This window comes from Phymastichus coffea, unplaced genomic scaffold, assembly GCF_024137745.1.
Source record: "Phymastichus coffea isolate CEN01 unplaced genomic scaffold, Cenicafe_Pcof_1.1 PCOF00028, whole genome shotgun sequence".
NCBI lineage: Eukaryota > Metazoa > Arthropoda > Insecta > Hymenoptera > Eulophidae > Phymastichus > Phymastichus coffea.
In genome coordinates this window covers 3,419,650-3,442,151 of record NW_026706839.1, presented here as the reverse complement: position 1 = coordinate 3,442,151, position 22,502 = coordinate 3,419,650, and the positions used below count along the sequence as shown (strand labels likewise).

The 22,502-nt window shown below is 53.0% G+C and overlaps 1 protein-coding gene across 2 annotated transcripts in view; it reads left to right on the top strand.

The window, feature by feature from the left end:
* LOC131662746 (myb-like protein AA) overlaps nucleotides 1-22,502 on the top strand; it is a 138,808-nt gene that overhangs the window by 98,326 nt on the left and 17,980 nt on the right. Inside the window, exon 1 of one of the 2 annotated variants that reach the window (XM_058932637.1) lies at nucleotides 17,441-18,030. The exons of the other annotated variant lie outside the window; for it this stretch is intronic. Coding sequence (XP_058788620.1) covers nucleotides 17,605-18,030 — 426 coding nt within the window. The 5' untranslated portion in view covers nucleotides 17,441-17,604. Of the gene's footprint in view, nucleotides 1-17,440; nucleotides 18,031-22,502 lie in introns of those variants that run through there. 2 annotated transcript variants of the gene reach the window in all.

Here is a 22,502-nt window from a genome sequence, read left to right as displayed (position 1 = left end):
GAGCAGCCGCGTTCTCGCGTGCACGCGTACCGGGAGGTTAATGCGGCAAGTAATGCCCCTCGCGGCGCCGCGTCCTCGCGGGAGGATCCGCGAACTATCGCGATAATTCAGGCGCAACACGCTACTGCCGACCCGAGCTACTCGGCCGCAGCCTGTACTCGTAAGCGGCTTCTCTCCACCGTATCCCTATCTCATCGCGGAATCTTGCACCGTCGCTGAAAGCTCTATCCTTTTTCTACGCGCCCCCGCTGGTGGCGCACATTATCAACCGCGGCGGACAAGATAAACTTCGGTCCGTGTTTTTCTGTTCGTTTGTTTGTTTTCCTCGAAATTGAAGCGACGATCTCCCGGAAGGGGCTAATTCCGCGAGAAGAAAACAAATCTGGTCGGGTCTCGTCAAGACGCACTGGCTTTGCTTACACACGGCCGCCACGGAGCTTGGAAGCACAACTCGTTCTCTAGCGGAGCTCCCAGAGCAGACGTCGCGCACCGCGACAGTTTCTAGTTTGCTTGCGCGCGCATTCGTGAGGTCCTCGAAGCCACGAAGTAGCGAGTGCTGCTGCTACCGGATATTGCAAGCTCTCGTACCCACACAACTCGCACAACACGTCCCGATACGAAACGTGTCTTTCCTGTAATGCGGCTTTGTCTTCTTGCCTCTCTCGACTCGCGGTGTATTATTTGCTCCTCGGCGAGCTCCATTCGCCTGAGTTTTAAGGGCCGATGACCCACTTCGCCTCCTCCTCCGAACACGGCCGCGAATAATTTCTCCGCAAAGTTGATTGCGGCTTTTCTTGTGCGAGCGCTTTCTCGCTATCTCTCCGCTTGAATATTTATAACATTACCGTCGCTGATATAACGCTCGGTCGACTGCTAGCCGCGATGCTTTTTTCGTATTTCTTATCGAGGGAAGAGTCAGCGACGAGTTTTTCTTTCGGCAACTTTGCACCGGCGTCGCTTAGAAGCAACATGCGAGCGAGAACGAGCGCGCGCGCCGCGTCAAGTTCTCGAGCTTCGTTCGCGGAACGTGGCCCGCTACTTGGCAGGCTTCGAAGCCACAGCAGTCTCGAGAAGGTGTCGTTAGCGAAACTCGGGGGCGAATTTTCAGCGAGCTCCGAGATTTCTCGAGAAGCCCGGCCGGCGGGCCTAGCCGCGCTCGCTCCCGGTCCGTCGCACGCACCCACACTCGTCGATCGCTCCAGCGGTAGCCTGACAAACGTGCCCGAGCAACGCGCTGCACGCGACAACTGTGATAGCTGTGATAGCTGCTCGTTATCATCGTCATCGCGCATAATCGGCAATTACGCGCGTAGAGCAACCGTGGCAGGCGAAGGAGGGGCGTCGTTGCGCGAACGCAGGGAAACACGTCGCTTCCCGTTCTTGTTTGCGCGCTCGAGAGAGAGAGAGAGAGAGAGAGAGAGAGAGAGAGAGAGAGAGAGAGAGAGCGAGCCTTAATGGTTTTCGACAAGTCGACGACGAGGGAAAACGGGCGTGTTATAGCGAGGCGCTTTGCCGGTTTAATTCTTGATGCTATCTCGCGCGCTACTGCCGCCACCATCGCCGCCGCCGCTCGTGGCTTTAGTTGCCAAGGCGTTTATACGGGCCGCGATATAAAGTTGCCTTCGTTCGCCGAGCTTTGAATTTCTTAGGCGCGCCGCGCGCTGCACTTCGGCCGCCACGGCTGTGCGCGCATAAAGCTGATGCTTCGAAAACTTTCAGATGTATTCTTTGCAGTTCGAAACGCGATTCAAATTGATTTACAATGCCGCGGCTCCCGCGCGTTTCACGGCGGCCTCGCGCCGGAACTCTTTCCCTTTTTTTTTATTTACCGCGGCTGCTCGTAAACAATGTACGCCTGCGTATTCGTTTGCCGCGCGAATACGTTCTGCTGCTCTCGCGTCTATACCTTCGCGTATCGTTAGTTAAACAAAATAAATCAACAAACAGCAACGACGTTGCACCATTTTCGAAGCGTTTTCGATTTGTTTTTTCTTTCTCTTTTTGTTTTACGACTGCCGATATTTTTTTGCAGATCAACGAATAAAATCCATTTCTATGCAAGCGAGCGCAAATGGATTTTATGCGAAGGCGCATTCGCCGCGGTGGAGTAATGCAGGGAGATAATAGACGCAATAACAATGCAGTCGAGTCGATAAAAGCCCGCGGCCCGCCTAATTGGACACATCATCGCCGAGTCAACGAGCGCTCGCGCCGACGAAAGCCCGCGCACACACAGACCGCTGGAAATTAATGGCGCGAGGCAATAAATATTGAGTTCTCATCCGTGCGCCTTGATTTTCTCCCCCTCTCTCTTTCGCGAGTCGATGAGCATTTTTCCGTTCTCCCCGTTGCTGCTGCTGCTGCTGCTGCTGCTGCTGCTGCTGTTGCTGCGGCTGCTCGCTCTCATGCATAATGCAACGCTTGCATCCTTATTTTCTCTCTGGCGAGGCGCGAAAAATGCGGCAGCAGTAGCGAGGACAACAGACAAAAAAAAGGAACAAAAAGCCGAGAGAAATTCATTTGTTTTAAAAATTCTGTCCGCGCGTTAAATTGCTCGGCCTGCTGCTGAATTAATTTCGAGTTCCTTTTTCCCCTCTCGCGAGCTGGCGGCGCGGTCTGTCGGAACCCCGCCATTAGTTGGGCTCGTGCCTTTTTAGCATGTTTATTTGCTGCACGCGCGGCCGGATATTTTACAAGCGCTCGCTCGGGACCATTTTTCCACTTTCGCTCCCACTCTCGATTATTTCGATTGCACGCGCGGATTGCGACGCCGACGATTTCACTTTCAGGCTCCTCTCGCGCGACGTCACGCCACTTCCGATGGAAGTCAATGGCCGCTTTTCCGATGCGGAGGCCGGCGCGTCGGGCGGCGCTGCGAAGGGATGCTCGCGGCCAACGGCGGCGAACGCGAGCGGATCAATTGCAGCAGCTCGAGGGTGCAAATGTCTTTGGCGTGAACGACGCCGATAGCCCGGCAGAAATTGAGCGACGTTCAGTGGGCGCCACCGCTGCCGCCCGGCAATTTTTAACACGTTCGGTTTCTCGCTTGTTTAATCAGTCGACCGCAAAGAAGGAGGAAAGATTCGCGGCGCATTTTCGATGGAGCTCACAACTTTTCATGCAATTATGAGACAGCACATTTGAATAATTGCTCTCCTCGCGAGCGAATAACGAGCCGAGACTCTAGTTTCTTTTCTCTTTCTTTTCTTCCTTATCGAAGTTTGAAGTTCATTCCGAGTCTCAAATCCACACCCATAGTGGGAGGACACTTTTCCAAGTACGCCAGACGGGGAGAAGGCGCGCGGCTTCAATTTTTTCGCATTGCTCTCGTCCGAATAAGCCGTTAAATACCGCGAAGACAGCGAGTTATGCGCTAACCCACGGCTAATTATCACCTCGCTCGCAAGCAAAAACTGATTAGCAGTTCATAATTTCCGCAATTAACGAGCTGCTCGTGGTGTCGAGCTTCCGCGCAACTTTTTAACGAGGCGTTATCGCTAACTAGAGTTTCGTTTCATTTCAATTAAAGCGGACCGCGTGGCTCTATCGCGACAACATCTGCTGTTGGCTTAAATTTTCTCTTTCTCTCTCTTTTTTGCAGGCACGGAGAGAGAGAGAGAGAGAGAGAGAGAGAGAGAGAGAGAGAGAGAGAGAGAGAGAGAGAGAGAGAGAGAGAGAGAGAGAGAGAGAGAGAGAGAGAGAGAGAGAGAGAGAGAGCGATATCACCGGCAAGGATGAAATACGCGCGCCGCAAATCGGGCTTTTCGCGGGGATTTCGATCGACTTTTCGGAATTTATGTGCCGGTCGCTCACTGTTTCGCCATTGATTTTTCTCTATCCTCTCGCGCGAACGCTTTTGTAATTCAAATCTCAAGTTTTCGCGCGGGAGAGAAAGGAAAAAATAAAAAAAGGAACTCGGCGCGAAATGCCTCCCCTGAGGAAGTGAGAGAAAGAACGTATAATCAGAATCCTCGACTTCATCAAATTCTTCTTTCTTTTTCTGGCGGCGTGGAGCAGCAGCTACGACGACGACGACGAGTTGCGAACAATTTTTAATTTGCGGACGCCTAAGTTTTATAAGCTTTTAAGAAGTTTTATTTAATAGTCATTTTTGAGTCGCGCTTGCTAATTTGTAGCGCGCTCTCCACGACGAGAGAGAAAATTTCGCGTGTTTTTTAATTAAAAGGTAAGAAGCTCGCTTTCTTTTATTTACTCTCCGAAGCGCTTAAAAGACAAAGCCGCGCACACTCCCATCGAGCGTGCTAAGCGTTATATAGGTAGATATCATTCAAATCTAGCCGGGCGGACCAATTAACGAAGATCCTCTTACGAGGGAGACTAAATCGATGACTAACCGCTCGGGCGCTTGTTTACTCGGACAATCAGACCGATGATAAGTTGACTCTGGGGTCTTTAGTGCCGGGACCCGCACGGAGGGGACTTGACAAGAAACGCCGAGAAGACGAAAAAGAAGAAGGGACTAATTGTGGCTCGTTTGCGCCCCACGCGCGCTGACACATATATATGGCCGTGGGCGCAGCGCCGACTTTCGTCACTCCGCGTGCGGCCTCGACCTTTCCGCTCCCGTTCGCACGCGACGGCAGGACGACTACCGAATTCGGCACAGCCGACGGGCCTTTTTTTCCCCCCTTTTGCGCCAGAGGCCCCTGCTGGCTCACGCTGGAATGCCAAGTCTCGGGAACAAAGCTCCGGGACGAGTCCGCGGTCCGCGTTGCCGATCGAACCGTCGCCTTTGACCGGCCGCTCGGGCGCGTGGTGACGAGCAAATCTGCGATGACAGAGCGCAGGAGCACTCCTCTCTCTCGACGACACACTCCGACAGGCAAGACAAAGAGCGATCTGCCGAGCGCGCCGAGCCGACGGTATGCGGCCGGCACCCGAGGCACACGGGCCTCTTTTCGCAGGTTCCCAGCGCGCCTCCCCTCCTCCCGCAGCTCTCTTTCGAATACCAAGGGCGCGCTCTAGGCCCGCGCGCGCCACGGGCGGACTTCCGCGCTCGCGAGTAATCCCCGCGACACCGAAGCTCGGATAATTAGACGACTTCGTGGAATTTCTTTCGGGAGGGCGCGAGATCAGACTTATTAGCGCAAAAGAGAGGTAGCCGTCGGGCCAAGCAGATTAAAGCGAGGCAGAGAGACAAACATCATCTCGCCACCCTTGGGAGGATTAATTTCAGCGGCAAATTAATATTCCGAAACGAGCGTAATAACTTTTTACTCCTGCAGCCCGGAGCCACCAAATTAATACGAAAGAATTTCAGAGGCTACGGAGACTGCCGAGAAAAGAGAGAGGGCGAGAGTGAGAGATAAAACGAGGATCTTATCTCGGGGCTTAAAAAATCCAGCCGTGATGCCGCCGAGAGAGTGAGAGAGAGAGATTGGCATCGTTCGCTGACTTTTTTTTGTCCTCCGAATGATTTTTCCTCGGGCTGTGGTCCAGGCGCGAGATTCCAAACTTTTCGCGGGACTATAATTGTCGGCTTCCTCTCTCCGAAAATTCCGGCGTGAAATTGAATCGGCGCAGAAGCTCCATTTCAGCTGAAAAAACGCCGAGAGATCGGTGCGACGTCCTTGAGTGAGAAAGTGGGCCACTTGCCAGTTTTCCCATTGGGTTATTGGACGAGAGAGCGAGGAGTCCTTATCGAAGACCGATAATTTACAGTGGCGTCGACGTCCACACACACACACACACACGCACGCGAACGCGCGCGCACACACGTGTATACCCCTTGGGAGGCGCAAGGCACAAATGCAATCTAGCCGATACAGCCACTCGGCAGCGGTTAATGATGCGCCTGCCAAGGTGATAAGCGACCGCCCTATCCTCCTCCCTGCGTCTCTCGGTCTATCTGTTTCAAATAATTAGTTCGCCGCGGAAAAGCTTTTTTCTTCCCGCCGATCGAATTGCCGGGATTGATTGAGAGCTTTCTTTTTTAATTATTTCGGTTATTCGATACGGCCGAGAATTGAACATGGTCAAACGAGTCGTAGTTTCCTAAAGGATTATCCCGTATCATCCGTGGATGGACCCGAACATTCAACTCCGTGAATTAATCCTCCTCCAACCGAGACTCGTTGGACCACGCTAAAAGTTGGCAACACTTTTCAACAAAGCGCTGCTGCTCGTCGCAAAAACCTGCACATGTACCCGCTCAACCTCCCGCCAGCAGTATGATAATCGCGTGAGTTTCATCGATCGATAGGCTAACGAGGAGGCTATTTTGGACGGAAGATTAGGCAACAAATCTCCGAGAGATATGGCGATGAGAGTTGCTTGCTCGCTGCAGATCGCGGATAATTGGCCGGCTAATGGCGCGAGGACAGAGAGAGAGAGAGAGAGAGAGAGATACGAGATTATATGGGCTCTTATCTTTGGAGGGGACCAAGGTTATATCGTCGGCCTCGCTCGTGGACATACAGAGAGGAGCACAAAGGACTTGGCGACGTCGTCGTCGCACGTTTCAATGCTTCGTCTTCCTGCGGTTAGTCCATTTGCGACTGCGTTAATGCTCGCCCACTAACGCTCGCACTGCCGTAGTTATTGACTGGAAATGGTTCTATTATTTTCCCAAGTACTCGGCCTCAATTGCGCCTCCGAAATCCATTTTCACCCACTGCAATTATTCTTCGTTCGAGAGACTCCTTGTTCTCTCTTCTGCACTGATGGATTGCCACTCGTATGTTTTTTTTACATTAATCAGCTTAATTTCCTCTTTGATGGGATACCATTATCATTACTTACCTCTCTCACTTAATCATTGAGATTTCTCGTCCGCTCTGCCGAGGAAATAAAAAAAACGACGTTGCCTCATTCGAGAAACTCGCGAGAGAAGAGCCAAAGTAGATTTTCGTGTTTGTATGAATGTTTTGAGAAGGCTCTCAAAGAAAATACAGGACGACGATAGAGCGTTTAATTCGTCGGCCAATCTAATCTCTCATCCGATGAAGCCAGTTAGTTGAACTATTTAGCGAGCACGCGCGCGCGAGAGAGAGAGAGAGGGTGAGAAAGTTTTTCGTGACCTAGTGGCGCGCCGGAGAGATTTATCCCCTCAACGGTGCAACTCGTTTAACAACATTACCAAACAAGTTAGCCACTCGCGCAAGTTCAGTCGGACGACAACGACGACGACGACGACGACGACGACGACGACGACGACAACGACGCCTTAATCCGATCGCGACGCGCGCCGCCGTGCGATGCCGTTTGATGTTCTGGATCTCGGCATGTACATCCGGCCTGGCCCGCTGAATCTCGCCCAGGTAATGTGTCGCTCGCGGTGACTGGGTTGTTTCCACGAGCGTGATTGCGTCTTGAACGTGATTCGCCTTGATAGCACACTCCGAGGCCGAGTCTGTGCGCGCGCGCGTCTGTCCCGACGAATAATAAATTCTCTCTGCGGAGATCCTCGCGCCCGTTTGCTGGCGCTGCCTTTTGCGCTTGTGTTGCGTCGCTTGTCGAACGCCAAGCTATTCATTCTCCCGTTCCTTCTTTCGGCAACAAATTGAGTGCGCAGGCGTGTCAGTTCATATCACGCAGCTTGCGAGCGCGACTGCATTATTCATCGGTATATCGACTGCAGTGCAGCACAACAGGTTGCCCCGAGTGTACCGAGTCGCTTTTTTCTCCCCCTCTCTATTTCGCGGATTACTCGATTTTCCCGCAAACCGATGGGGAAAAATTACGTTCTCTATCGTTCTCGTCTTGATTGAATCTGCATCCCTAGATTGCTGTTGCCTGCCTTCGCGAGCTTTTTGCATATTGACTGCAGCTCAGATTTTTCCCTCGATCATCGCGCGATGTGATGCGCGATGCCTTGTTTTTCCTCTTTTTCCCATCCAATCAATGCTTATTCGAAAGTGCAGTTTTTTTTTTGCGCACGCGCTGATTGGTACTAAAGTTCAACGTGCTTCTTTTTTATTAACTCTGGAATGGACTTTAGATTCAAGGGCTATTCATCCTAGTGCCTCCCGAATATTTTCAATATTTTCAAAAATTATATAGATTTGCAGAGCTTTCGAGATCTTTGATAAGTCAGAAAAGTTAATTAGATGCGTATATAATAATTCCAGATTTTTTAATTCTGAAAGCTTTTACAAACGCGTAATGAGATTTCCTAGACTTCTATGTTTTAAAGCTTTCCAATGAAATTTTATAATTGTTTTAAGCTATTCAGGATCATACACATAGTTTCGGCTCATTATTTCAGATAATTTACTGGAGTTGTACGTTTCAAAGCAAGATATTCTTTATGTCCATTTTGAATGTATAAAGTTATCCCTATTTCTAGAGGAGAAAAGCTTATTCTCCCGCACTCGTGAAATCCTTTTATCCGTATTGATTTTTTTTATTTCTTTATACTTTACCTTTTTTTAAATGAAAATTTTTTTCCACGTTAAAACTAATGACGTGCGTACTTGTTAGGGAGTGACTAGTAATAACCTAATATTTAAAATGTAGAATTTCTAGAACCTAATCGGTAGATACAAAGAATTGCCGAATTTTTTTTTTTGTTATAAAATTATGACATTCACGCAAACGAAACTGTAATGTCGAAAAGCTAGATTTCGGACAATAATGGTAATTTTATGATGCTATTTCCGCGGCAAATTTCATTGATGAGATTAATTTCCAGCTTGTTCCTCATTTTCATTTAAAAAAAGTAGCCATTTCCATCAGGACGCGAATGAAATATATATGATTTAAATCAACTACTTTTTTCAAGGATAAGAGATAACGTAAATCAAGATCCGCGTAAAATCTGCGAGGCAAAAACACGGAAGTTGGTAAAAAGAGCAATTGATCAACTTTGCCAGTAAGTATCGAAGCTCTCCGAGGAGCGAGCGAGCAAATTTCATCGTAATAGCCCCGCCAGCAGTAGCGTCGAATCAATCTCTATACTTGTGCGGCAACGAACGGTGCGGCACAGCCATTAATCAAAAGAAAGGGGTAAAGGCCCTTTGCGGTTGGCAGTGCAAGCGTCCAAGCCAAATAAAGCGCCAAAGTGCTGGCTCCTCCCCTCCCCCTCTCAGCCGCGACCCCCCGTGAGTCAAGACGCGCCGATAATTCAACGAGAGTTCGGCAAAAGCATGCAAAAGCGACGTCGCCGGCTTTTGATATACTTTTCTGTGCTGCGCGCCGCGGCAAAAGCGAGAGGGAACGGGAACGCGCCTCGCCGGCCGAGGAGGAGATACTTTGAGGAGGGCTGTTCAGCCCCTTGGGCGTTTACGCCAGTGTCGGCTTGACGAACGGCGAAGCTGATGTGTGCGCTTGTCGAACGCAAAATACCGAGGGGCTCCGAGGCGCTATTGTGAGCGAAGCGCGCGCTCCGCTGGATATTGTTTTTAACGACGCACGGGGATGATTGCGTTGATCGCTCCCGACGAATTCGACGCCTGTAGGCCTTCGGATAACTGGACGGCGTTCGACGTAGCCAGCCGCGAAAGACTCACGATTTCCCAGTACTCGTCGAAGGGCGATTGTCCGTCCCGTTCCCACACACGTCGGAACAAGTGAAAAGGCACAGCGGGACGATCGCCAAGTTCGGCTGTCTGCGTGACGTGGCCTTGCTGTCTTGCGCTCTCCTTCCGTTTTTCGGCGTGCTCTCTAAAAGCCTCTTCCTGTTTGTCTGAAAGAGATACCGGAGGCGGCAGCGGCGTCGCTCGTTGCCTGCCGCCGGGCGCGCCGAGAAAGAGAGAGGAGAGAGAGAGAGAGAGAAGGACAGCAGCCGTGAGCAGACTTTGCACTCGCAACTTTATATGTCGACGACGAGCGCCAGCAGCAGACGGAGAAAAGACGTCACGGACCCTTTGGTTTTTCACTAAAGTCCCTCTTAATGTAGAGGCTTGCAAGCCAGCACCGTAGGAAAAAAGACTGCCGCTGCTGCCCGCTGCTCCTTCTTCTTCTTTTTATTCTGCTGCTGCTGCCTTTTTTTCCAGTTGTCTCTTCTTGTTATCCGACGCCGCGATGCAATATCGCGATGACAAAGTCATTTTACCAGATATTCCGGCGGAAGAAAAAAAGGCTTTTTTTTTCTTTTTGCTCTTCAACACTCGAGCGTTGAAGAGTGGGCTCGAGACAAAGAGCAGGGAAAATATTTTCGAAAACCACACCGCCACGCGAGCCACGTGCACGAGTGTAATTCACGAGTATTTAAGCTCGCTAGCAAAAAGGGAGCAGAGAGAAAGAGAGAGAGCGAGAGAGAGAGAGAGGCAAGCTCAAAAATATAACAAGCTAGCAACAACACTTTTTGCACCCTTCAAGCTCGCAAAAAAGAAACAGGAGAGAGAGAGAGAGAGAGAGAGAGAGAGAGAGAGAGAGAGAGAGAGAGAGAGAGAGCGGAGACTCACCCCATTTCCTCCCTTCAGCTTGGTGACCCGAAACTCCAGATTTTCACGCGCGTGTGTTCCCGAAACAGAAGAGGGTCGATTAAACAAGCCGCACGAGTGGAATTAGCCACGGAAGGAAGTGCGGGGAGCGTAGTCGATCAGCAGAGATGAGTCTGGCGCGAGCGTGCGCGGTGAAAAGAGAGCGCAGCTTTCCGATGCCTGGCTCGCGATAACGCGAGGAGAAATCTCGGGCTTTGCTCATTGTCTGGCGGTGCTCTCTCGCTCTCCGTTCATATTTTACGCCGGCTCGAGCGAGCGAGACGAGGCTCCGCGGTGGACGGACAAAGCGCGGGCGTGTATCAAGAGGCGCTTCGTCGGACGAGATTTGTCGATCGATCTCGTCGCGAGAGCCGCCCTTCATTTCGGCGATGCGCGCGCGAGGGCCGCTCGTTGCAATTGAAATTTCGGGACGAGAATCGCGACTCGTACGAGAGCTCCGCGGGGGATTGTTTGCCAGCGCCAATCTAGGAAGACGATCTTATTGCGAGTCTCCGTCCAAGCGTCCGAGGGCCTGGCGAAGCGCCTCCATTTTCGCGGTTTATCCGCGAGAAGGGCCAATTGGAGATGCTGCCCCTCGGAACGAATTCCGCAGCCGCGCAGTTAATTTCCAGTGGAAAAAGGAAAGGATAGCCGAGCTGGCGATCAAAGGGAAACTCGAGAGAGCGTCGAGGTATCATCTGGAAAAACAGCAAGTTCAACAAACTCATTTCGCACTCTTGTTTCTCTCCCCTTCACGGGCCACGATAGCAATCTAAATCGCGTCGCGAGCGAGCGCAGCTTCGAGAAAATATTTGTAGCTGAAGCGGCGCAGATGACGCCGCAGACGACGAGGAAGACTATAAGGCGGATCCGATTACTCTCGCAGCGATAAACTTTAACTTCCGCTGTCCCTCCCTCCCTCTCTCGCTGAAGCGGCGAACGATCGAACTCGATCGCGACGACGAGACAAAAGCGAATCGTTGATTAAATCGAGGAGTGGCACGCGCTCGACTCAAGACGACCTCGTAGACAACTACCGCAGCTGTATACGCGCGCTGTAAGCGGATTGCTGTTGCAAGGCTGCTGATTGCAAACTTTTTTTCTCGCCCATTCCCTGCTAGGGCTGAGCGCGCTTCCGTTGCGCGAACCCGATCAATTGCGCCGGGCTATGGTGTTTCCGGTTAAGAACTCGTTTATGACGACACTACGCTAACTTTGCCGTATTCCTTCGTTACCTTCTCGGTCACTTCGGCGAGGCGCGGTGACACGCCGCCCCGAATGGACTCATCGTAAGCGCCGACAATCCGCGGTCTGTGCCAACTAAAACATTAAAACTTGCCGCGCAGAGCCAGCCGCGCGCGAATTATTGGCGATCGGGTCGCGAGCAGGAATAACGCGAACCGAAGTCCGTCGCGCGAATCGCCGGCGAGCATGAAATAATAACGACTGGCGATGCGCGCGCGAGCTTCGAAATCGCGGCCGGGTAGCCGCATCGTCGACGCTCTTTGATTTCAACAATGTAATTTTCGGACGATTTCGCCGGCGCGCCAGTGCCAAAGCCAATATTGCACTTGATCATCGCCCCGAACTTTTCTCTCATTTGCGGCAGCGCGTCCACGCGCGTCGCGAATCCCTTTGAAATGACAGAGAGAGAGAGAGAGAGAGAGGGAGAGCGCGTCACGAGTCGCCTTCATTAATTGGAGCGCTAAATTTGAATAATCGAGCGTCCATCGTGAGCCTCGAGAGCGTCAATATGTTATGCCGCAATCGACGCGCGCGAAACAATATACGCGCGAGTCTCCGTCGGTCTGCCGATAATATACGCCGGCGCGGGTAAATATTTGCAGGATCGTTTCATTACGACGCGCTCGCTCGAGCATATACAGTCGAGCGAGAATCCGAGTCTATATGGGCGCGCGCGCTCGCGTACGCCTACGATCGAACGAGTTCAACATTCGATCGCGAGCGCGCGGCGACGAGCGGATCCCAGCCAAGCTGCGCTCGCCCTGCGCTGAAACGACCGCGCAGGCAGCAGCCCCTAATCGTGCGGAGCAACGAGCCGCGGCGCGCGACTAGACCCTGTATATACTTTGCGGTGCGCCACGACACGGCCACCTGCAAGAGAGAGAGGCTGCTACTATTATTATGTGCACACACTTTGAAAGCAGATAGCTGCTCCGCAGCTTTGAAAGCCTTCTCGAGTGGCTTCTGCTGCATTATCCTCTGCGTCACTCTCTCTCTCTCTCTCTCTCGTTCGTGTTTCGAGTGCTATCAGTCTATATCTTCTTCACTGATTAATTTTCACCTGTGCACAGGTGTTTTTTTTCTTTTTCGAAAAAATATGAAAAAGAGTATGGGTTTCCGCGTCGCTAAGTTCGTCGAGCGAAATAAAGGGCGCTTTTGTCACGGGCACGGACGAGCGGATGAACTCTGCGTGCGGCCGTCCCTACGGGCGATGGCTTAATTATCGAGCGTTTGAGTTTCTGCGTAGTATGCGCGCGCCACGTGCGTGCGTGCTGTCGCGCGCGCGCCAAGCAATGACTGTCGTTATGGAACTGCCTCCTTAGACGAAATCAGTCGCGGGAGAGAGTCATCGAGAAGCGTTCAGTCCGCAGAGGCGGAGAGCGCAGTGGAAAACGTGTGCGGCGGTGGCGGCACACGAAGCCCCGGAAAAACGCGCGCGACCCCACTCGTCATTCCAGAAATACCGAAATTCCCGAGACCCATTAGACCACACGTACGTTTTTTTTTATCTCTCCCCTGCTCTCACACTAAGCAGACTCGGCCTCTCGTGGAGGAAAAAAACGGAATAAAAAGGTAGAAAAAAAAGTGTCGCAATCTCCAACCAGATGTGTATCTGGTGTTTGGTAGGCCGATAAGATACGGAAGCGCGCACGGGGCGACGCTATTAACGTCGAGGGCAGATGGCCCGTTTCCGCCCAAAAGCCCTTCGCTCAGATAAGCGATCAAATTTTGCTCGCCTTATACACGCCGACATGCGGTGTGCTCGTGGTTTGATTGGAGAGAGAAAAAGGCGTAGACGCTCGGTTCGCCGTGTCTATGTTTGGTCAGCCGTCATTTTTTTTTCTGCGCTCCGAAAGACCGTGGGACTATGGCGCCTGCTCTTTTGTGGATTTTCGTCAATAAACAGAGGGCTTTTTGTTTAATTTTCTTCGAAGGACTGCGCTCTTTTCGTCGATTCTTAGATATTGTACACACAAAAGTTTATGGCTGCGCTAGGCAGGAGGAGGGGGGTTATGATTTTCAAGTTGTTTTTTCTCGATGTATGAATAAAGGAACAAAGGGCTATGAAATATTCATAAAGTCACCTGATAAGACGAGAAAAAGTTCAACGTTGATGTGCTACGTTTTTTTCTAGTGAACTTTTTACCGATCGATCGAGTGAATATCAGATTGACCAAAAGGCAAAATGATTTTCGATACGTATATCATAAAAAAAATAGAGACATATTTCAGTGGTACATAAAGCGGCACTACCGAGGATTGAAAAAAGAAGCTCCGTAAAAACACGAAGGTCGAACAGCGTGCCATTCTTCAAAAAAAGAAAAAAACAAAAAAAAAAAAAAGAAAGGAGGTGCCGCCAAAGAAGCGCGAAGCGCGAAGCGCAATGCGACTGCAGAGACGCGCGTACAACTGTCGTAGCAGTAGCAGAGGAGGAGTTTTGTGCGCGGCCCCTAAAAACTACCTGTTACGAATTCCTTGGAGGATTTAGACGGGATGCGCAACGCCGCCGTTGCCGCCGCCGCTGAAGGTTGTCGTCGAGCGATTTAATTTTCCTCCGGCTCCCTTTGACTTTCGGCGCGCGCCAGCGTTTTTATTTTATTCCTTTTTGTTCTGTCTATCGCGCTAACGCGATAAGGATGTCGTTTGCTCTCCACCGGAGTAAATGCAGCGAGAAGCTTCCCCCTTTTCTGCTCCGTCTGATATTGTTCCTCGGTTAAGAAACGCTCTCATTATTTGTCCGTTGAATTTACTGATAGTGCGAGTGTATTTATTTAATGCCAAGTAGATGGGATTCGAACAGCTCTCTTGGTCTCTCTCTCTTTCTCTATCCGTGTGCCACTGCTTGCTCTTTTTCTCGCTGAAAAATCTGTCGTGCGTGTTTCTCGTTACCACCCATCCAGATGTTCAGCTTCCTCCAACGCGCATACTTTTCTAAAAGCATTTCCATTTCTCTTAAAATAATCTTTCTACGATGTGCGAAGCCTGCAACGGCATCAAAGTCTTGTCCACGGCATCTTGAAGCATTCGTTTGTCAGCCTTCTTTCGCGTGTTCCGGATGAGCATCAGTCGCGACTCCCCTCCCCCTCCCTCCAAAAAAAATTCCAGCGGCGCCTTCAACGGCTAAGTCCCGTCGATCACAACAGAACCTCGACACCCTGTTCGCCGAGGAAAAAAAACGCTTGTAAAATGCAGGTCAAGCTGGCCACCTGGAGCGAAGTCGCTTTGGCGAAACAAAGGAAAATCAGCCGAAGACAAAGCGCTGCTCCGACTGAGCGTGACACGTGGGATTACACGGCGAGCCGAGCAAAAACGGCCAGCCTCTTCATCGATCACCGGCTTATCTCGCGCGCTGCTGCCCTCCGTCCGCTGCAGTAGCCGTCGCTGATTTGACTTTTGCCCGTTGCCCTCGCGCTCTCGTTTTTTCTCGTTGGAGGCAACGGAGAGCTCGGCGCGCCCCGTATACCTTGGCATACCTCCGCGCAGGCAGCCGAAAACGATGTCAACAGCCGCCGCGGGAGCACTCGCAATGCAAATATACGTGTATACGTAAACAAGGAGTACTCGCGAAGCTGAGTTGCATTTCGGGAAAGAGTGTCTCTTTCGAGCGCTGCCAAGAAATGCGTTTGCGCGATGCACTTCCAAATTCGTATTTCGCCTCGAGTGCCGCGTGCTGGCTCTTTTGGTTTGCGACGTATATCCTCGAAACGCCGCGAGCCAACGTTTCCGAAGTAAACTTTCGATTCTTCGGCGTGTCGCAAGCTCCGCCGTTTACGACGCGTATACATAGACAAAGGCACGAGCGTTTCGCGAGCTGACTTTAGCGAGACGTACGTGAAATCCTGAAAAGGAGCTTGCCTCTGCCTTCTCTTTTATGCGCGCGTCTCGCGACCAACCGCACGTGAGTCTCGAATTTCATCGCGAGATCTGTCTCTCGCTTCCTCGTCTCCAGCTCTCAATCGAATCCTCGTGTCGACGCGGCACTCGTTTCCGACTCGGGATCGGCATCGGCTGGCTTTCGCTCCCGCGCGAGCGCCAATTTCTTTATTCTCGCTCTCGTTTTTTCCTCTTTGCCACGTTGCCCGCATCTGGTCCGTTTTCTGTCACTTGTTTTTCACTCGACGCGCCTAACGACGTTTCGTAAAAGCGTCTGAGGTTTCATCGAGTTATGGCTGTCGATCTCGAGTTTCACGCAATGCCGGCAGCGTCGAAAAGGAAAGAAAAGGAAAAAAGAAACAAAGGCGCGCAGGTGCGAACCCCGCTATTACCCCCCGCCTTCGCCGAAACTATACATGCTGTCCCGTTGTTTTCCACGGCTCTCTATTTCTGTCGTCGCACGCGCCTCGCGTCGAGCCTCGCGCCAATGGCCGTTTCGCGCCGCGTAGGCTCGCGACCTGCGGCGCGCGTTTCCGTCGTCGCGGCCGCTGGGCTTTCTTTCCTCCGGCGGCGCCGCACGAGTACTCGCGCAGCTTCCCCTCGTCGATCGCGTCGTTACCGTCGATGCATCGCCAGCTCGGTTAATCGCAAAGGTTGCGCAAAGACGCCCCGACAGTCTTGCGAGATTCGATCCCACGGCGCCAGAGCAAGCGCGATTAGCATTCGACGCGAAGAGAACCGCGCGAAGAAACAATTACTCCGGCGGAATTAACATCCGCGCTGCGCTCGCGCGCCCATTCAATCAGCCAACAGCAGCGGCGGAGGCCTTCTCCGCCCCTTGCCCCTTCTTTGGCGAATCTCAACCGCTAATCTGCATAAGCGATTAGACCCTGGGCGTTATCTCTTAATCCCTGGCGCCAACCTAGGCCGAAGATTTATCGCGAGCGCCCCCGAAAAATTAGGTTTTATCAGCCGCGTTGCAAAGTGTTTAACCCCTTCTCCGAGCGTTATTTACGAGTTTTATCGGAGGATTACGTCTGCGCGCGCGCGCACGCTTCGATAGCCTATGATTTACTAGGATGTGAATGTCGTTCGTTCCGTCGGCCGCGCGAGCGTTCGTTCAGTTTTCAAGCAAAACTAGCGCCGGACCAGACCGATTGAAATCGACAAGGCGAGCGAGCGATTCGCCGTCGTCGCGTGATCAACCGGTCGCCAGCGGGAGCTGTCCACTTTTCCGCGGCCCTCCCGCGCTCGACGCTCGAAAAGCCGAAAATTGACGTAAAACTTGTGCCAATGGACGTCACATCAACCCTTGAACCTCGTTTTTCCAAAAAAAAGAAGAAGAAAGAACGGAGCGTAAGCCCACGTCAAAGAGAGGAAAAAAAAACTTGAAAAGAAACCCAACACTCGAGCCCTCTCGTACTTAAAAAAAAAAAAAGAAAAAAAAGAGAGAGAGAGTGGGGGAAAAAATCACATATCGCTCGCCCTAAGTTCATCGCGGTCGATGGCAAGTAAAGAAGCCGCACTACATCGCGTTTCACCCACATTCGTCGAAAAGAGAAAGAGAGAGAGAGAGAGAGAGAGAGAGAGAGAGAGAGAGAGAGAGAGAGAGAGAAGCCGCGTGGGTCGGCGTCGCACGGAGATGCACATAGGTAACGCGCGTACTTGGCCTATGCCTATGCGCGGCGGCAAATATATAGCGAATGAGGGGTCAAAGAACGTAGGTTCTGTAAGAGTGGAAAGTGGCATGTTCGCCAGCTGGCGCTCTTGGGCCGCCTCAATATGGAATGGCAAGAGAGAGAGAGAGAGAGAGAGCGAGAGAGAAGGGAAGGAGGAGAGCCGAAGCGCGCGGGAGGGGGAAAATAGCGAGCTGCATGGGCGCTCTCTTGGAGTCTCGAGACAGTCTCTCGCTGAGCGAGCCAAGGCAAAGTGCGCGATCGGCGACTTATCTTCGAGCGAGGAAGCGGCCGCCGACGTTACAGCTGCCAACTCGCGATCCTCTAGTCTGAATGGCCGCGAGACCAAAGAAGCAGGCGGCGCGTTCAGTGTGCTCCAGCGTCCTCTCTGTGTCTGTCTCGCGGAGCGCGAGCTGCTGTTGTTGATGTGTCGCTCGGGTCGCCTGCAGCAGTCGACCGCGGCGGCGCAACATCGAGGCATGCGACGTTTCGCCAGAAGGCGCCGCACCCTGGCCGCCTTCACCGCCATCATGGGCCGACTCGGCAGGGCGGCCGCTCACACGTCCTCGTCCGTGGCCGGCAACCATCATCACAGCGCTGTCGGCACCGCTGCCAGCAGCATGCGGGCCGCCTTCAAGGTGCATTACCGCAGACTCGTGGAGGAGCCGAGCCCGACCAAGAAGCAGCGCCGTGGTGACGAGCACGACGACCAGCACCAAGCTAAGAGTGCCAAGATCGGCGCCGGCCAGCAGCAGCGCCAGCAACAGCAGCAGCAGCAGCTCGTCGGCGTACAGATGCCCGACTACATGTCGTATTGCTGCTGCAGGTGCGGGCACACGCAGAAGCTCAAAGTAAGTCCGAGGAGTCGAGTGCGTAACGCGCAAGATCGCGAGCAGAGTTGAAGCCGAGAGGCGCGAGACTTGGCCGAGGGAGAGCAGAGAAGTCGGGAGGGGCGAGAAAGAATTGAGAGCTGGCGGAGAGAGAGAGAGAGAGAGAGAGAGAGGAGGGGGCAAGAGCCGTGGGATCGGACGAGCGCATTCCTCCGGCTCCGAGTATACTTTCAATCCAAGCAAGAGATGCCTGTGTACGTCTACCTCGGCTTACCCAGACTCTCGCTGTGCCGAACGCGAGCGATCGCAATGCTAGGCGCGATATGCTCCGCACCGGCTGCCGCGCGACCGGACCCACGTCTGTTTGCTCTCTTGCGCCGACTGCGCCGACTCGCCTTTCCGTCGTCGCGCGCTCCCAAGTTATCCCGGCTCCGCGTCGTCGCTCCTGCCTTTTCGAAAGCGGCGCGGAACACCTGCGATCCGATCGCCGGTCAGGGAAATCGGTCGCTCGCGCATTGCCAAATCGCCGAGCGGCTGTCACGGCCGGCTGCCGAGCGAAAACGTAGACCGCCTTCGGCCTGCGACTCGCGACGTCGAGCTTGCCGATCTCGCGCGCTCGGTAGCCTCACTGACCTTGTTCGCACTTTCGCCGCTCGCTCGTCGTCCGCCTCGCGCTAAAAATATATATTTCTCGGCGAGCAAGAAAACGAGAAGACAACCTGCGTTGCATTCCGCGACGCGCGGAGAGGCCGCGAAGGACGAGGATTTTTGTCACTCGGGAAGCCGCGAGCGCTTGTCCCGCTCGCGTGATGATTCGCGGGCTCGTTGCCGCCGCTTACGGCTACCGTGCCACGATCGTCCGCGTAATCGGCGCCGATTTGTTGTGCACTCTTCGCTCCTCGGTGTGGGAACCTTCCTCCGCTCCGTTAATTATCACATCCGTCGGCATTCCAGCGCGAAAGTGAAATAGGCTCACGAATATTTTCACGCACTCCCGGCAGGCTTGCGATTCGGCGCCTAATGCAGCAAGCCTTCGAGGAAGCGCGACCCGATACATCGGCTTTTCCCACGTAAGCAGCAGCGGCAGCAGCAATAGCGCTGCACGAATCGGAATGTGCCCTCGCGAAGTTTTTATTCGCCTCGTCATCGTTGCACAACGCGGCCTTTTTGGTAGCAGGCCTTTTTCTGCTGCTGCTACTGCTGCTGCCGCCTCGACACGCAACGAGCAATCGGCTTAATTAGGCTCGTCTCCGTGTCTGTTTTCATTTCAACGCGAGACATTTGAATAACGCGCCAAGCATCCAAGGCTGATTCGTCCTGGTTTTTCCTCTGGCGGAGTTGCGACTAATTGAAAGCGCCGTTCGTCCAATTAGCCAAACATATTTCAAATTGGGCAGACGCGCTGTTTGCGCGCGAAAGAACTTTCCGAAAATAGGTGGCGAGGCCCGCCGTTACCTTATCACCTGGTAGAGAGGAGCGACGATGCGCTCGAAAGTCACTTTCTCACAGTCTATATCTCTCGTGCGCGCTGCCTGTGTCGTCCGCCACTGCGAGAGTGATTAAGAGATTAGCTCGGGTGAATCGCGCGCGCCCATGCCACTGCCACTCGCACGGATTACACCCTAAACTCTCTCCCTCCCGTCTCCCCCTTTGTGCTCGTATCTACCTCGGAATGCGTCAAACCGATTGGATAGTGCATTATGTCGAGGTGTCCGTTACGTATCTCGCCGACGCTCTCGAAGCTTTCGCAGAGGAAATCTCCTTCCTCGTTTTCTCTCTCTTTTTTTTTATCTACCGAGTAGTTTTTCCATTCGCCGATAACATTCAGTTTGCCTTGCATCATGGTCGCGAGCGAAAGCCAAAACGAGCCGCAGGAGGGGGCGCAGCGAACGAAAAAAGGGGGCCCTATCGAGTAAACAATCCGACGCTCGTTACTATTGGCGCTGGCCGAATCAACCGAATATCCATTCGTGACGGTCGCTGCGCCATCTCATCTGCCAAAGAGATCGATGCGCGCGTGACGACTTTGCGCGCGCCCGCCGCATCCAGCGGCGACACATTGGCGGCACCGCGCTATCTGACGATCCCGGCCGTTCGGGCGAAAGCCACCTCTGGCAGCATCAAAGCGAGCCAGGTGTCGACGCGCGACGCATCCACTCGCCGTCGGGCCTTTCATTACATTAACCTAGCTCCCGCGACAGATCGCAGAGCCAGATTTGCGCGAGGCGCGCCGGGTGTCTCTCAACGCGCGCGCGTGGCTAAAATCCGCTCCGCGATCCGGCCGAGAGATCGACAAGTCCGCCGCGCGGGCTATCGTCGGCTCTCGATCTGTTTGGCCGGCCCTCCGCGGAAAGCGAGAGAGCGGCTTCTCGGCGGTACTTTCAATTCGGTCCCGCAGCCTCCGGCTTCCAGTTAGCGCCGTTGACGCGCTCGGCCGAGGCTTAATTACTCGAGCAACCTTCGGCCGACGAGCCCCGGAGACTCGAGGCGATCGAAACGAGCAAAACATACGGAGCGACGTCGGCTATGCGTCGCTCGCTAATCCTCTTTTTTTCTCTTGGACGAGATCGTCGACGCGTAATTGCGAGATACAAGCTTCGCGGCGCCCGTTTCTTTTTCCTTCTCCATCTCAAACGCTCCCCCCCCCCCCCGCGATCCCTTTAAACACGACGTAAATCATATCGTCGCTGCGCGCGGCCAGCCAGTGCGAAAGAAAGGGAATCGAAGCGTGACGCATGAATAAACCGTGGGATGGATATGCCCATCCCCGGCTTTCCGCGTGATTAGAGAGTGACTCGTAGGAAAGAAAGGGAAAAAAAATGGAGAGGCGCGTGTGCGTGCGCGAGGGCGATCGATTGACTCTCTCGCCCGTGTAGGTTCGCTACGTCATCGCGAGCGGCGAAAAATCACAATCCCTCGGAGCTCTCGTGGAAAGGCATCGATCATCCCCGCGCCTGCTCACAATGCGCGCCTCGCACCACTCGCGGCAACAGAAACTCGAGAGGGTGAGAGTTAATCGGCTCGACAATAGCAACGACACTGCATCAAAAACTCGCTTCGGGGAAAAACTCGGACACAAAGCTCTCTCTCTCTCTCTCTCTCTCTAACGCTCTCTCAGAGTAGAAACATATACACCTGGAGGCCCTTCAATAGCGCGTTAGTTCCCCAAGAGGAGTTGACAATAACGGCGCCGTCGCTGTTTTTTTTTCTTCATCGGTACACGTACGCTTTGCCTATTATTTCCGTCTCAGCTACCACGGCTCGCAAGCTGCATTATTAAGTATTTATCTGGACGGCCGAGTGGAGGACACTTTTGTATGTTTTTCTGTACTCCGGGCCGTTCGTCGACGACGGTCACGCCAGGAACAAAACGTAAAGTTCCAGGGCCTACAACATCAAATCTTAGTTAGTTAAATCGAGCGCAAGCGTGCCGAGATGTGCGTCGCGAAGGGAACGAAAGGTGTGCGAAGAAATGACGTCAGGCGTTGGCGAATATATATGCGCGCGGACTCTCGGCCAGGAATGTTAAACGCATTCGGGGGCATACCCGATGTGGCAAGAATAGCCGATACGCCGAAATCGCCAAGAGAGTTAAATTTAACTTGCAAAAGTCAATGAGCTGACGAGGGAAAAATAAGAGACGAATAAACTTTCTCTATATTTCCTCGGCGCTCGCTCATCCTCCCTCGATCCCTCGGAAGGTTTGCACCTTGTTTCTCAGCTGCGTTCTCTCGATCTCTCTCGTCTCAGCGTGAACTCGAGTGGCTGGCGTGCGTGCACGCATAGAAAAGCAGGCGGGCGCAAAAGAAAAAAAGAAGAGGGAAGAGAGAGCGAAAATACGAAAAAGCGCGACGAGCATGAGAGAATAATTGGCGGTAGGGTGAGTGGGAGGAGGGTGGAAAGAACAACTATATACTACGGTATTGTGTGTTGCCGCTGCGGGCACTCGATCCGCTCGACAATAATGCCCAGAATTTCGAGGAGCCGAGACACACACGTGCGCGACTCCGGGGCGTTCCCAGAATGCGCGTGTGTGCGCACCATCTCGTCCTTCTCTCTCTCTCTCTCTCTCTCTCTCTCTTTTCTCTCCCTTCGGAACGAAATGTCATATGCTTGACTTTTGGAATTTCGCCTAAAGCGCGTTTAATGGCCTCGGCTCGTCAATTCGAGAGCTATTTTGGCTTTTGTGGGTCCCCGCGCCCGGCGTTCCTAACGATCTTTCGAGGACTTTGGTCCGAGAGGAGGCCCCCTATACACCACGGCGGTGTCGTCTTACGCGTTATTTATGCGGTTTCGTTCCACGGTTTTTCTTCCCTCTCCTTTTCATCGTCGCTCGGCATTATTATCGAACCTCTATTCGAAGCTGTCGAATCGATGGTCTATACGCGGCACCCGGGCTTTTGAAGGAGGGGTCCCGCGCTGTCGAAGTAAGCTGTGCGCTCGGACAATGCGCTTCCACGGCATTGTCAATTAAGTGGCTGCGGCATTCGAGG